At 46.0% G+C, this 15,773-nt stretch overlaps 2 protein-coding genes across 8 annotated transcripts in view; one reads left to right on the forward strand and one right to left on the reverse strand.

Moving 5' to 3' along the window:
• BBOF1 (basal body orientation factor 1) overlaps positions 1-14,462 on the reverse strand; it is a 53,070-nt gene extending 38,608 nt beyond the window's left edge. For 4 of the 6 annotated variants that reach the window (XM_074392989.1, XM_074392988.1, XM_074392990.1 and 1 more), the window contains exons 1-3: positions 14,275-14,430; positions 9,437-9,665; positions 5,367-5,432 (exon numbers count right to left, since the gene is read on the reverse strand). In XM_074392989.1, coding sequence (XP_074249090.1) covers positions 5,367-5,432; positions 9,437-9,665; positions 14,275-14,330 — 351 coding nt within the window. In that variant the 5' untranslated portion in view covers positions 14,331-14,430. Of the gene's footprint in view, positions 1-5,366; positions 5,433-9,436; positions 9,666-14,274 lie in introns of all 6 variants that reach the window. The other 2 variants (XM_039468907.2, XM_074392991.1) reach the window with 2 other exon arrangements.
• Positions 14,463-14,508: 46 nt separating this feature from the next.
• The window catches only part of ENTPD5 (ectonucleoside triphosphate diphosphohydrolase 5 (inactive)), a 59,881-nt gene continuing 58,616 nt past the window's right edge, over positions 14,509-15,773 (forward strand). For both annotated transcript variants that reach the window (XM_074392997.1, XM_074392998.1), the window contains exon 1: positions 14,509-14,565. The gene's annotated coding sequence lies outside the window, so the exon portion shown is untranslated. The remainder of the gene's footprint in view (positions 14,566-15,773) is intronic.

Below are 15,773 nucleotides of genomic sequence, written 5' to 3' on the forward strand. Positions count from 1 at the left end.
TAATTAGCTAGGAGTCAAAGGGAGGGTGGTAAACATTTCTTTTTTTTTTTTTTGAGACGGAGTTTCGCTCTTGTTACCCAGGCTGGAGTGCAATGGCGCGATCTCGGCTCACCGCAACCTCCGCCCCCTGGGTTCAGGCAGTTCTCCCGCCTCAGCCTCCTGAGTAGCTGGGATTACAGGCATGCGCCACCATGCCCAGCTAATTTTTTTTGTATTTCTAGTAGAGACGGGGTTTCACCATGTTGACCAGATTGGTCTCGATCTCTCGACCTTGTGATCCACCCGCCTCGGCCTCCCAAAGTGCTGGGATTACAGGCTTGAGCCACCGCGCCCGGCAGCATTTCTAATTAATAAAGAGGTAAGTAGGAAAGAAAGAGGTTGAGGAAGGAGGAGGAGGGTGAAAAGGGGAAAGAGACATAAAAGAAGGAAGGAAGAGGAAAAAGAGGAGGAGGAGGAAGAGGAGAGGGAAGTGAAAGCAAAAGGACAGAGAAAAGGAAGGGGAGAAAAAGGAAAGGCCAAGAAAAACCAAAAAATGAACAAAAGATATTAAAAGAAAGGCAAATGGCTGTCAAACATGAAAAAATGTCCAACCTACCTCCTAACATGAGAAACATGGGCCGAATGGGGTGGCTCACACCTGTAATCCCAGCACTTTGGGAGGCCAAGGCAGGCGGATCATGAGGTCAGGAGATCGAGACCATCCTGGCCAACATGGTGAAACCCCGTCTCTACTAAAATACAAAAAACTAGCCGGATGTGGTGATGCGAGCCTGTAGTCCCAGCTACTCAGGAAGCTGAGTCAGGAAAATTGCCTGAACCCAGGAGGTGGAGATTGCAGTGAGCCAAGATCACTCCACTGTACTCCAAACCTGGCAACAGAGTGAGACTTTGTCTCAAAAAAAAAAAAAAGAGAGAGAGAAACATAAACTGAGACAACACTGAAATCTCATTTCTCACCTATCACATTGCAAAAATCAAGTTTGAGGCTGGGCATAGTGGCTCACGCCTGTAATCCCAGCACTTTGGGAGGCTGAGGCAGGTGGATCACTTGAAGTCAGGAGTTCAAGACCAGCCTGCCCAACACGGTAAAACCCTGTCTCTATTAAAAATAGAAAAATTAGCTGGGTGTGGTGGCGGGTACCTGTAATCCCAGCTACTTGGGAGGTTGAGGCAGGAGAACTGCTTGAACTCAGGAGGTAGAGGTTATAGTGAGCCAAGATGGAGCCACTGCACTCCAGCCTAGGCAGCAAGACCAACACATCATCTCCAAAAAAAAAAAAAAAAAAAAAAAAAACAACAGTTTGGGAATAGACTTTGTAGGTAAAGCTGTGAGGAAACAGGCAATCTCATGCAAGGTTAGTGGTATTATAGAAAGAACAACCCACCGTCTTTATAGGGAAATTTTGCAGTACCTAGAAACATTATGTATTTTTCTTTTGTCTAGCAATACCACTTATAGAAATCTATCCCAAAGATATAATGGCCAAAATGTGAAAAGACACATACATGAAGCTCTTTACTGGCACATTCATCATAATAGAAGAAGCCTGAAAATCACCCAACTATCCATCAAAAGGGGACTGCTTTGAGCTTTATATGTGTATACCCCAAAAATCATATGTTAAAGCCCTAATCTCCAATGTGATGGTATTTGGAGGTGTGACCTTTGGGAAGCAGTTAGGTTAAATGAGACCATGAGGGTGGAGCCTCCACGATGGGACTGATGAAGAAATCAGAGCTTTCTCTCTCTGCCAAGTAAGGATCCAGCAGCAAGTGGCCATCTATGAACCAGAAGAAGGGCATCCACCAATAACTCAATCATGCTGGCACCCTGACCTCGGACTTGCAGCTTCCAGAAAGAGAAATAAATATTTATTGTTTAAGCCCCTCAGTCTGTGGTATTCTGTCATAATAACCTGAACTAAGACAGGGACCATTTGAATAAACTGTGATACATCCACACAACGAACCATCACACAGCTATAAAAAAGAATGATGCCAGGTATGGTGGCCCACACCTGAAATCCCAACACTTTGAGAAGCCAAGCTGGGAGGACTGCTTGAGGCCAGGAGTGTTACCGCCTGGGTAACACAGTAAGATCCCATCGCTATAAAAAATACAAAAATTAGCTAGGTGTGGTGGTACTCGCCTATAGTTCCAGCTACTCTGGTGGCTGAGGTGGGAGGATCGAGGATCTCTTGAGCCCAGTAGTTTGAGGTTACAGTGAGCCACAATTGTGTCACTGCACTCCAGCTTGGGCAACAGAGGGAGACCCTGTCTCAAGAAAGAAAAAAAACACACACAAAATTTAAAAAAAAAAAAAAAAGCAGGTACAGGTCTATGCATATTGCATGCTACCTTTAATCTAAGAAAATTATATATATAACCCATATTATACATATAAAATCTTTCCCGCCCTATATAAAAATACACACAATATATATTTATGACTTTTTTTCAGCTTTTCCCGTAAGGCAATAATTTTTTTTAGCAACTTTTTTCTTTCTTTCTTTTTTTTTTTTTGAGACAGAGTCTTGTTCCGTTGCTAGGCGCCAGGTGGAAGTGCAGTGGCGCTATCTTGGCTCACTGCAACCTCCACCTCCTAGGTTCAAGTGATTCTCCTGCCTCAGCCTCCCGAGTAGCTGGGACTACAGGCACGCGCCACCATACCCAGCTAATTTTTGTATTTTTAGTAGAGACAGGGTTTCACCATGTTGGCCAGGATGGTTTCAATCTCTTGACCTCGTGATCTGCCCAGCTTGGCCTCCCAAAGTGCTGGGATTACAGGCGTGAGCCACCGTGCCTGGCCAACTTTTTTCTTAATGAGAAGATAAAACACAAAGGCCGGGCGCGGTGGCTCAGGACTGTAATCCCAGCACTTTGGGAGGCCGAGGCAGATGGATCACTTGAGGTCAGGAGTTCGAGACCAGCCTGGCCAACGCTGGTAAAACCCTATCTCTACTAAGAATACAAAAATTAGCCAGGTATGGTGGCATGTATCTGTAACCGCAGCTACTCGGGAGCCTGAGGCAGAAGAATCGCTTAAACCTGGAAGGTGGAGGTTGCAGTGAGCCGAGATCGTACCACTGCACTCCTGTCTGGGCAACAGGGCAAGACTCTGTCTCAAAAAACAAACAAACAAACAAAAAAAACACTACACACACAAAATAAATAAATGGTTATTTATAGGGAGAGGGAGAAGACAGAAGTTGGATTTCTTGGCATTTAACTTGTTTTGCAGACTCTGGATCCATATAAATATTTTTCATGATTATTACATAATTGTATAGGCAAAACTAATTTTTTAAAAAGCAACCTCTAAGTCAGGTGTGGTGATACATGCCTGTAGTCCTAGCTACTGGGGAGACTGAGGCAAGAATAACTGCTTGAGGCCAGGCCAGGAGTTCAAGACCTGCCTGTATTAAGAGTAAATAAGCTGCTATTAGGAAAAAAAAAAAAAAAAAAGACCAGTCTGGGCAACACAGCAAAACCCCCATCTCTAAAAAAAAAATTAAGTAAATACAGTAAAATTAAAAAATCAAAAGCAAAATGTCTTGTTGAGTTGGTGGCATAACCTCATATAAAAAATTTTCAGGGCCGGGCGCGGTGGCTCAAGCCTGTAATCCCAGCACTTTGGGAGGCCGAGGCGAGTGGATCACGAGGTCAAGAGATCGAGACCATCCTGGTCAACATGGTGAAACCCCGTCTCTACTAAAAATACAAAAAATGAGCTGGGCATGGTGGCGCGTGCCTGTAATCCCAGCTACTCAGGAGGCTGAGGCATGAGAATTGCCTGAACCCAGGAGGCGGAGGTTGCGGTGAGCCGAGACCGCGCCATTGCACTCCAGCCTGGGTAACAAGAGCGAAACTCTGTCTCAAAAAAAAAAAAAAAAAAAAATTCAGATGGTTCTTAAACACTGCAATTTTATCATAGATCCTTATTGGTATATATCCTAATGAAGAAAGTGTCCACCAAAATTCTAAACTGTTTCCAGTAATTTATTTTCAGTGGTAATATTAGTATTCTGAGATTGATATACTGGGGTTTAAGCAACTAGGTAATTATACTGGTGCCAGTAAGAATAAGGATTTCAGGGCCAGGCATGGTGGCTCATGCCTATAATCCCAGCACTTTGAGAGGCCGAGGTGGGTGGATCACGAGGTCAAGAGATTGAGACCATCCTGGGCAACATGGTAAAACCTATCTCTACTAAAAATACAAAAATTAGCTGGGCATGGTGGCGCATGCCTAGTCCCAGCTACTCAGGAGGCTGAAGTAGGAGAATTGCTTGAACCCAGGAGCTGGAGATTGCGGTAAGCTGAGATCGCACCATTGCACTCCAGCGTAGGTAACAAGAGCAAAACTCCGTCTCAAAAAAAAAAAAAAAAAAAAAAAGAATAAGGACTTTTGTCAAGACATACAGGAGATACAGATAAAGTTAAGTAAAAACCCTGCATTCCTGCATCTAAACTGAAAGTATTAGTATGGAGTCATGATTTATTTTAATATTTAAAAAACTTATATTTCCTAGCTCCATCCACTGAAAAACCCTAGAAACAATAACAAATTCAGTATCAGGAAACAATCTTAATATTATATGGTTTTTTACAATAACATATTTTTATAATATGTTGCATTTAAACTTTTTTTTTTGTTGTGAGATGGAGTTTCCCTCGTCACCCAGGCTGGAGTACAATGGCACGATCTCAGCTCACTGCAACGTCCACCTCCCAGGTTCAAGAGATTCTCTTGTCTCAGACTCCTGAGTAGCTGCGATTACAAGCATGTGCTACCATGCCTGGCTAATTTTTGTGTTTTTAGTAGAGACAGGGTTTCACTATGTTAGCCAGGCTGGTCTCAAACTCCTGACCTCAGGTGATGCGCCTGCCTTGGCCTCCCAAAGTGCCGGGATTACAGGCAAGAGCCACCACACCCAGCTTTGTTTTTGTCACCAGGCTGGAGTGCAGTGGTGCAAGCTCGGCTCGGCTCACTGCAACCTCCGCCTCCCGGGTTCAAGCAATGTTCCTGTCTCAGCCTCCAAGTAGCTAGGACTACTACAGGTGCATGCCACCAGACCTAGTTAATTTTCTTTCTTTTTTTTTTTTTTAGTAGAGACAAGGTTTCACCATGTTGGCCAGGATGGTCTCGATCTCTTGACCTCATGATCCACCCGCCTCAGCCTCCCAAAGTGCTGGGATTACAAGCATGAGCCACCATGCCTGGCCTCAACTTCTACACAATTAAGCTTTAAGGTGATTAGGCTGCCCAGAGAACTTATTCACTGTCATTGGGTGTTAAATACTTGAGCTTGCCAGAAACCTGACCACCCAGTAAGTGGAGTATTAGTATAAATAGATAACGCACCAATTTTTCCTTCTCCTCTTGGGCTTTTTCCTTTGTTTCTTTTAATTGCTGTTTCAGTTTTTCAATCTGTTGAAAATCAAAATACAGGGTCAGGAAGGTAGAGAAACTGCTCTATGTCTACTTTTACTAAGTAGACTAATTTCACACAATACAAAAACCAATATGTCAGGAGAGGTGAGTGAGGTGGGAAGAGAAGAGGGGATAAGAAATTCCCCATACCGGCCGGACGCGGTGGCTCAAGCCTGTAATCCCAGCACTTTGGGAGGCCGAGGTGGGTGGATCACGAGGTCGAGAGATCAAGACCATCCTGGTCAACATGGTGAAACCCCGTCTCTACTAAAAATACAAAAAATTAGCTGGGCATGGTGGCGCATGCCTGTAATCCCAGCTACTCAGGAGGCTGAGGTGGGAGAATTGCCTGAACCCAGGAGGCGGAGGTTGCAGTGAACAGGGATCGCGCCACTGCACTCCAGCCTGGGTAACAAGAGCAAAACTCCGTCTCAAAAAAAATAAATAAATAAATAAAAATAAATTCCCGGCCGGGCGTGGTGGCTCACGCCTGTAATCCCAGCACTTTGGGAGGCCGAGGTGGGTGGATCACGAGGTTAGGAGATCGAGACCATCCAGGCCAACATGGTGAAACCCCGTCTCTACTAAAAATACAAAAAATTAGCTGGGCATGGTGGTGCGTGCCTGTAATCCCAGCTACTCAGGAAGCTGAGGCAGGAGAATTGCCTGAACCCAGGAGGCGGAGGTTGCGGTGAGCCGAGATCGCACCATTGCACTCCAGCCTGGGTAACAAGAGTGAAACTCCGTCTCAAAAAAAAAAAAAAAGAAATTCCCCATACCTTCAACCTGCTATTGCCAGTTTCTAAAACCTGTCTATCAGAATTACCTGGACAACTTTTTTTTTAATTATGGTAAAAAAAAAAAAAAAAAAAGCAACATTATATTTACCATCTTAACCATTTTAAACATACAGTTCAATAGCGTTAAGTAAATTCACATTGCTGTGCAACAAAGCTCTAGAGCTTTTCATTTTACAAAACTAAAACTATGGCCAGGCGAGGTGGCTCACGCCTGTAATCCCAGCACTTTGGGAGGCCGAGGCAGGTGGATCATGAGGTCAAGAGATTAAGACCAGGCCGGGCGCGGTGGCTCAAGCCTGTATTCCCAGCACTTTGGGAGGCCGAGGCAGGTGGATCCCAAGGTCAAGAGATCGAGACCATCCTGGTCAACATGGTGAAACCTCGTCTCTACTAAAAATACAAAAAATTAGCTGGGCATGGTGGCACGTGCCTGTAATCCCAGCTACTCAGGAGGCCGAGGCAGGAGAATTGCCTGAACCCAGGAGGCGGAGGTTGCGGTGAGCCGAGATCGTGCCATTGCACTCCAGCCTGGGTAACAAAAGCGAAACTCAGTCTCAAAAAAAGATTTAAAAAAAAAAAAAAAAGAGATTAAGACCAGCCTGACCAACATGGTGAAACCCCAATTCTACTAAAAATACAAAAATTGCTGGGCGTGGTGGCGGGCACCTGCAGTCCCAGCTACCCAGGAGGCTGAAATAAGAGAATCACTTGAACCCGGGAGGCGGAGGTTGCAATGAGTTGAGATTGCACCATTGCACTCCATCTCAAAAAAACAAAACACAGGAGGCTGAGGCAGGAGAATTGCCTGAACCCAGGAGGCGGAGGTTGCTGTGAGCTGAGATCGCGCCATTGCATTTCAGCCTGGGTAACAAGAGCGAAACTCTGTCTCAAAAAAAAAAAAACCTGAAACTATACTCAGTAAATTCCAATTTTCCCTTACCTCTCCCCAGCCCTTGGCAATCATCCTCTACTTTCCGATTCTATAATTTTGCCTACTTTGGATACTTCTTGGGTGGAGTCATATGGTATTTGCCCTTTGGTGACCGGCTTATTTCATTAAGCATAATGTTCTTGAGCTTCATTCACATCATAAGATGTGACAGGATTTCCTTTAAGGCTGCATAATACTGCACCACATGCATATACCTTTTCTTTATTCATTCATCCCATTGATGGTAATTTGGGTTGCTTCCACCGCTTGGCTATTGTGAATAGTGCTGTAATGAACATGGATGTGCAAATATGTCTTCAAGATTGTGCTTTGGGCTGGGCATGGTGGCTCATGCCTATAATCCTAGCAATTTGGAAGGCGGAGGTGGGTGGACTGCTTGAGCTCAGGAGTTCAAGACCAGCCTGAGCAACATGGCAGAACCCCATCTCTACTAAGAAATAAAAACATTAGCCAAGTGTGGTGACAAGCACCTATAATCCCAGCTAGGGCCTGGGAGGTGAAGGTTGCAGTGAGCTGAGATCACGCCACTGCACTCCAGCCTGGGTGACAGAGTGAGACCCTGTCTCAACAAAAAAGATCTTGTTTTGAATTGTTTTGGATATATTAAATACATCCAGAAATGAGATTGGTAATTCTATTTTTAATTTTTTGAGGAACTTCCATACTGTTTTCCATAATCACTACAACAGTGTATAGTCCCACTAACAGTGCACAAGCATTCTAATACCTCCACATCCTTCCCAATACTTGTTATTTCCTGTTTTATTGATAGCAGCCATTCTTATTTTTTATTTTATTATTTTTGAGACGGAGTCTCACTCTGTCACCCAGGCTGGAATGCAGTGGCGCGATCTTGGTTCACTGCAACCTCTGCCTCCCCAGTTCAAGCAATTCTCCTGCCTCAGCCTCCTGAGAAGCTGGGACTACACAGGCACATGCCACCACACCCAGCTAATTTTTTGTATTTTTAAAAGAGACAGGGTTTCATCATATTGGCCAGGCTGGTAACCCAACCTTGTAATCCACCTGCCTCAGCCTCCCAAAGTACTGAGATTACAGGCGTGAGCCACCATGCCCAGCCGATAGCAGCCATCCTAAAGGATGTGAGGTGATACCTTGTTGTAGTTTTTATTTACATTTATCTGGGTAACTTTTTTGAAAAAAAGTTTATTTTTTTAAATTTTTTTTTTTTTTTTTTTTTGAGGCGGAGTTTCGCTCGTTACCCAGGCTGGAGTGCAATGGCACAATCTCGGCTCACCGCAACCTCCGCCTCCTGGGTTCAGGCAATTCTCCTGCCTCAGCCTCCTGAGTAGCTGGGATTACAGGCACGCGCCACCATGACCAGCTAATTTTTTGTATTTTTAGTAGAGACAGGGTTTCACCATGTTGACCAGGATGGTCTCGATCTTTTGACCTTGTGATTCACCCACCTCGGTCTCCCAAAGTGCTGGGATTACAGGCGTGAGCCACCGCGCCCGGCCCAGTCTCAACTCTTTTATAAGGTCCAATAAGACACCACAAGATTCAACTGGCCCCAAGAAAAAAAAAAAAAGATTCAACTTGCTGGGTTCAGAATGTTACCATGGATTATCAGTGAACTGCTTTATAGATTTCTAAAACTAAAAATTAGCATCAAAAAATATATAGATCACATACCATGCTCTTGTCCTTAAAGTAGATCATAATGTTCCCTTATGATAATCAATTTCTGTTTGCTTTAGACAAGAAAATACTGAACAAGGATTGAAAATAAGAAAGAGCGCCGGGCATGGTGGCTCAAGCCTGTAATCCCAGCACTTTGGGAGGCCGAGGTGGGTGGATCACAAGGTCAAGAGATCGAGACCATCCTGGTCAACATGGTGAAACCCCGTCTCTACTAAAAATACAAAAAATTAGCTGGGCATGGTGGCGCATGCCTGTAATCCCAGCTACTCAGGAGGCTGAGGCAGGAGAACTGCCTGAACCCAGGAGGCGGAGGTTGCGGTGAGCCGAGATCGTGTCATTGCACTCCAGCCTGGGTAACAAGAGCGAAACTCCGTCTCAAAAAAAAAAAAAAAAAGAAAGGTTGAAAAAAAAATAACAGTAAAGCCATTCTGAAAAAGTGTTTTGCTTCAGGGAGAGTTAAGGTCAATCAAAATGTCTTAACTATATGGCAATATTTCAAGGAATTAAAAATCTTTGATATATATAACCACATCAGTATCACCACAGAGAGTTAATGAGGCTGAGGAGGCTTTCTACTTACCTACCATATTATCTTTCTCCTGATCCTGCTTCTTCAGGTAACTTAATACAGACATTGTGTCTTTCTCCATTTTACATTGCTGTTTCTTTAAGTCTTCATTATTTTTTGCCAGTATCCGTGAAGTATCACGATACTCAATCCTAGAGAGTTCTGTGACTTCCAACCTGGCCTCCCAAAGGGAGGCATTGGCCTTGGCTCTGTCCACCACAGATTCATCTGTTTTTATTAACTTCCTGCATGGGAAGAGGACATTTACAGTATACGAACAACTATACAACTCTAATATACAGACAGTATATAACTCCATTACTATTACAGTTTTCTTTTCTTTTCTTTTTGAGACGGAGTTTCGCTCGTTACCCAGGCTGGAGTGCAATGGCGTGATCTCGGCTCACCGCAACTTCTGCCTCCTGGGTTCAGGCAATTCTCCTGCCTCAGCCTTCTGAGGAGCTGGGATTACAGGCACGCACCGCCATGCCCAGCTAATTTTTTGTATTTTTTTTAGTAGAGGCGGGGTTTCACCATGTTGACCAGGATGGTCTTGATCTCTTGACCTCGTGATCCACCCGCCTCGGCCTCCCAAAGTGCTGGGATTACAGGCTTGAGCCACCGCGCCCGGCCTTACAGTTTTATTTTCTTAAATTTGTTTTGCTTGGCATTGCCTGGCACACATGAGCAAACATTGTCGGATGAGTGAGTTAATAAGAAATACACATTCAAATTAAAAAAAAGAAATAAATATTCCCTGTATTCACATAAAAGAATTAAGTGTCTCTTCCTGAAAGAGGGGAACCATCGAGCAAAACTCAAAAGACTGGAAAAACAAAGGGAAAAGACAGGATAAGCCAAACTCATTTCATAAAGCTTTCATCTTTTTTTTTTCCCCTGAGACAGGGCCTGGCTCTGTCACCAGGCTGGAGTGCAGTAGCATGATCTCGGTTCCCCACAACCTCTACCTCCTGGGCTCAAGCCATCCTCCCACCTCAGCCTCCTAAGTGGCTGGGACTACAGGCTCATGCCACTATGCCCAGTTAATTTTTTTTTTTTTGTCGAAATGGGTTTTTGCCATTGCCCAGGCTGGTCTTGAACTCCTGGGCTCAAGTGATCCTCCCGCCTCAGCCTCCCAGAGTGCTGAGATTACAGGTATGAGCCATTGTGCCTGGCCAGCTTTTGTTATCTTTTCATTTACTTCGATTCTCCCATATTTATTTTATTGAATAGAGATGGGTTCTTGCTATGTTGCCTAGGCTGGTTTCCAACTCTTGGGCTCAAGCATCTGCCCACCTCTGCCTCTCAATGTGCTGGGATTACAGGATGTGAGCCAGTGCCCTGGCCTGATTGTCCTGTGGTTAAACTATCTTTTCTATTCCTACTCATTCAGTGCTGGATTTTGGTTCTCTCCACTGCAAAGCCATTATCTGGTCATTTTATGCATGAGGATACCCATTGGTAGTGTAACTGTGATCTCCCACCCACTCACCCTCCACTTTTGAGTTTTTTTGGTTTTTGTTTTGTTTTTGGCTAGGTCTTAGTCAAAAAGTCACGTCACTAGGACAAGTATGCTAAATACTTTATCAGCTGGTGCCACAGTTCACCGGACTTTTTTCAAGGTCTTGCTCTGTCATCTAGGCGGTAGTGCAGTAGCACCACCACAGCTCACTGCAGTCTCAACCTCCCAGGCCCAAGCAATCCTCCACCTCAGCCTCCTGAGTATTACGGGCATGACCTAGCACGTCCAACTAATTTTATTTTTTGAGACAAAGTCTCCCTCTGTTGCCTGGTTCCCAGTTTCAAGCAATTCTCTTACCTCAGTCTTCCGAGTAGCTGGGACCACAGGCACGTGCCACCATGCCCAGCTAATTTTTGTATTTTTAGTAAAGACGGGGTTTCACCATGTTGGCCAGGATGGTCTCAATCTCTTGACCTTGTCATCTGCCTGCCTTAGCCTCCCAAAGTGCTGGGATTATATACATGAACTACCAAGCCTGGCCTCCAACTAATTTTTAATAAAAACTTCTTAGGGACAGGGTCTTCCTATGCTGTCCAGGCTGGTCTTGAACTCCTGGGTACAAGTGATCTTCCCCCATTCAACCTCCCAAAGTGCTGGGCATGAGCCACAATGCCCGGAACACTGGGCTTTAAGGATGCCTGAGAAACCGTATTTATGGAGAGGTGGAGAGGAAAAAGGATGGATTCAAAGATTAAAGTGCTAAAGGAAGAGATTTTTCAAAATATTTATTGTATGAGCATTAACAAAACACTACCCCTTATATATATGGTAGGTACTATGAAATGTAAATATATACACAGTATTTAAGAATATTTCGGCTATTTTTGAATTCTAAATATTTTCACACATATATATGTGGACCCTTCTATACTGCCACCTTCCACATCCATTTTCCTACTTCTGGTTTTCAGTCCTCTTCCACAGAGGTAATGGATTTGCAGTGGAGAGAACCAAAGTCCCACTTTCACTTTTTGTTCTCTTCATATTAAGGCTAGCTCCGTTCCCAACCCCTCAGCCTGTTACAGCTGTTGATGTCCCTTTCTTGCAATGATTTAGACACTAGTGATACTGTCTCACTACAACCATCCCAGTATCAGATCTAAATGGCTCAAAGTACTTGAAGCAACTGAGCATGGTGGCTCATGCCTGTAATCCCAGCACTTTGGAAGGTCGAGGTGGGTGAATCACCTGAGATCAGGAATTAGAGTCCAGCCTGCCAACATGGTGAAACCCCATCTCTACTAAAAATACAAAAATTAGCCCGGCATGGTGATGGGCGCCTGTAATCCCAGCTACTTGGGAGGCTGAGGCAGGACAATCACTTGAACCTGGGAGGCGGAGGTTGCAGTGAGTCAAGATCGCATCATTGCACTTTAGCCTGGGCAACAAGAGTGTAACTTGGTCTCAAAAAAAACAAAACAAAACAAAAAGAAGAAATTAGACACTCTAATAGGACCACTGATACTAACTGTAGAAACAAAGCCAGGTTTCTCAAACAATGGGTCATGGGAAATCTAAGAAATAAGGTCTCTTACCCTCAGTGTTCCTCATTGTTCAAATGTGTACTGCAGAAGCATGGACAAAATCTGAAAACATATGTTAATGAGTTCAAGGAATGTGATAAACGCTTGGCACTTTAAGTGCTAGACTGTGCAGTTATGTAAAAACAAAAATATATATACATCATAAAAGAATACTTACATTAATACATGGGAAGAAAAAACCTCCATATAAGTATGTACGTTGGGCTATCATTTTCTTTTTCCTTTTTTTGTTTTGTTTTATTTTTATTTATTTATTTTTGAGACAGAGTCTTGCTCTGTCGCCAGGATGGAGTGCAGTAGCACGATCTCATCTCACTGCAACCTCCGCCTCCCGGGTTCAAGCAATTCTCCTGCCTCAGCCTTCCTGAGTAGCTGGGACTACAGGCATGTGCCACCACGCCCAGCTAATTTTTCTATTTTAGTAGAGACAGAGTTTCATCATATTGGCCAGGATGGTCTCAATCTCTTGATCTCGTGATTCGCCCGCCTTGGCCTCCCAAAGTGCTGGGATTACAGGCGTGCCCGGCTGGGCTATCATTTAATTAACAAATAAAAGAATTCCCCAAAATATAGTAGTGTTTATCTTCGGATGATGAGACTACAGGTGATTTTTGTTTTCTCTTTTGGTACTTCCCATGTTTCCCAAACTTTCTGTATTGAGGATTGTTGAGAAATGGTTAGTGTATGATTGCTGAGAAATGCTGAGTGTATGATAAAATATATTGTTTGCTAAGAACAGTGGCAAGGAAAACCTAACTGCCCACCCCCCAACCCCACCAAGTGGAAAACTACTTGGGGCATTCTAAAGTAGCAAATTACAGTACAGGTATATCATACACCAGTTAAAACAATTCTTTTAGCATGGGATACGTGACCCTGCCCCCGTGGCTCCCTCGTGGAGATCTGTGGTAAGCAGGCACCAGCTGTCTACCTAGTTTATCTTGGGTCTATAAGAAAACACAGGACACCTGTTTGTTAACAGTATCAGTGGTCAGCAGGTACCAGCTGTCTACCTAGTTTATCTTAGTTCTATGAGAAAACACTGGACACCTGTTTGTTAATAATAATCACCTTTTCAGAGAGAATAAATAGGTGGGTCAGAATCTGTTCGAGGGCCTCAGCCCGGAATGCTGTCAGCCCCATGAGGCTCTCAGCTTGGTAGGGCTGTCGGCCCCCTATGGTCTCACTTTGCTATTCTATCTGGGTGTCTGCTTCTTAATGCCTTCAGCGCCGCCTGGGTGGGCTTCTCTACGCTGAGCTGGTCTCGGTAGAGTATGAATTACTCTCAAGTTACTTTAGAAACATCTCAAGTTTGGTGTTTAGTGTCCTGTGTTCCATATATGGTGGTGGTGGACACCACATGTGACTCCAATGTGTCCGGAAACCACTTGGGTCCCCCAATAGGGCTAGTAGCAATCTAGCAGCCGCTCCAGGCCTGGATAGTGCTAGAACATTACCCACCTCAGTGGCTCTGATCAGTTTGGGAAAACCTCAACGATTGCTCAACTTGGTAAAATAGGTGTCCTCTTTAAGCCAAAAGGGATCTCTGAAAAGGCCCAAGGAACAACTTTAACAACCTATACATCCTCTAGATATTAGATTAAGATCAGCTGAACCACATGGTAGAGATCTGTCAGACTATGGGCATGGGAGCTGTAATTCTCACAAGCTAGGCGTGCCAGAGAGGGTCCCAGTGAGCCGGCGCGGGGTGCGCCAGGTAGCCAGCCCCCAGACCGGAAATCCGAGGCAGGCCCAGGGAGAGAGGACCCTCGGGAGGCTTCTCCTTACTTCGTGTCTTTGCCTTTGCTCTTGCCTTTCTTTTTGTCCTTTCTCTTCGACGGCATCTTGGCTTCCCCAGGGGTTCCGCTGTCGTCGTTGCCGGGCCGCGGCCGCCCGGGCCGGCTCTGTCTCCAAGGGAACCGGGACGCCGAGCGGGTAACGTCCCCCGCCCGCGCCGGTGACGGCGCACAGAGAGCGCACGCGCCCGTGACGTAACCCAGGCGCCGCCGCGCGGGGGGCGGAGCGGAGGTCACGCCGAGGGCAGCGGGCCGCCGCGCCAGGGCAGCGCGCGCGCGCGCGGTGAGTGTACCACAGTCAGCGGCGCCTGAGCTTCCACTTGGGGCTCAGGCTAGGCCAGCGGCCCGGCGGGCGGGAGGCGGGAGCCGGCAGACTCGGGCGGTAGCGCCGCGTCTTGCGGCCCGGGTGTCTCGGGCGTCGCCACGGTCGGGGCGTCCTTGCCTCAGGAGGCTTAGATCCTCGCGTGTCCGCCCGTCCCGCCGCGGTGGTCTGAGCTGCGGCCCCTAGCGGTTTTGCAGCGTTTCCCGTGCGTGCACGCCGCAGCCAGAGTGGCCTGGGCTGCTTTGCCCTCGTCCCTGCCCCGCCTCCGCCGCTCCCGGCACTTCTCGACTCCTCTGCGTTCCATCTTATTCCTGGCTTCTCACTCTTGCTGATTCTGTAAGGGATGGCGCAGCCGGCGGACGTCCCAGGCCAAATGTTTTTTGATAGGCAGTTGAGGACTTTCCCAAGGGCGGTGGTTGGGGGCGAGGCTGCCAGCCTCACAAGGGCCGCAGCACGCCAGGGAGCTGGGCGTGGAGGGGAGTGCTGCCACCGTGGGCAGAAGCAGGGTCCTCGGCCCCACTCGGTCCTGTGGCCGACACTGCCCACCCACGACCCCCCTCCCCCCGGATTGCCATTTGCTTAAACCTCACCCGCCCACAGCCGCCTTTTCTGAAAGTTGCATAAAGTTAAAAGCGCTTCAACTTGCCTCCCCCAATTCCCGAATACACTCTGAAAAGGAGTGTACTCGAAAGTATTCTCATTTTTCAATGAGAGGCAGTGAGTCACTAAGGAAGATAATCGTATTCCGAGTGCCAAGCCAATAGTTAGGCGACTTGTGGTTGAAACTCTGCTTTGTTAAACTCCCATTTCAAATTAAAAAGTTTATTTTAAACGTCGTTGTAGATCCTTCCTCTCCATTTCTCTAGGGAGGACTTAATCTCTATACCCCTTCCCCTTATTTCGCACTTACATAGTTTCTATTTCTGAGTTCTGTGATTAGAGGGAACATGCCGGTTTGGTAATAAGCCCTGTAAACTTTTGTTGTTGTTGTTGACATAGTCTCCTTCTGTGGCCCAGGCTGGAGTGCAGTGGGGCAGTCTCCCGCTCCCTGCAACCTCCACCTCTTGGATTCAAGTGATTCGCCTGTATCAGCCAGGTAGCTGGGACTGCAGGTGTGTGTGTCACCACGCCGGGCTAATTTTTGTATTTTTGATAGAGACCGGGTTTCA

This window comes from Saimiri boliviensis, chromosome 2, assembly GCF_048565385.1.
Source record: "Saimiri boliviensis isolate mSaiBol1 chromosome 2, mSaiBol1.pri, whole genome shotgun sequence".
NCBI classification, from domain to species: domain Eukaryota; kingdom Metazoa; phylum Chordata; class Mammalia; order Primates; family Cebidae; genus Saimiri; species Saimiri boliviensis.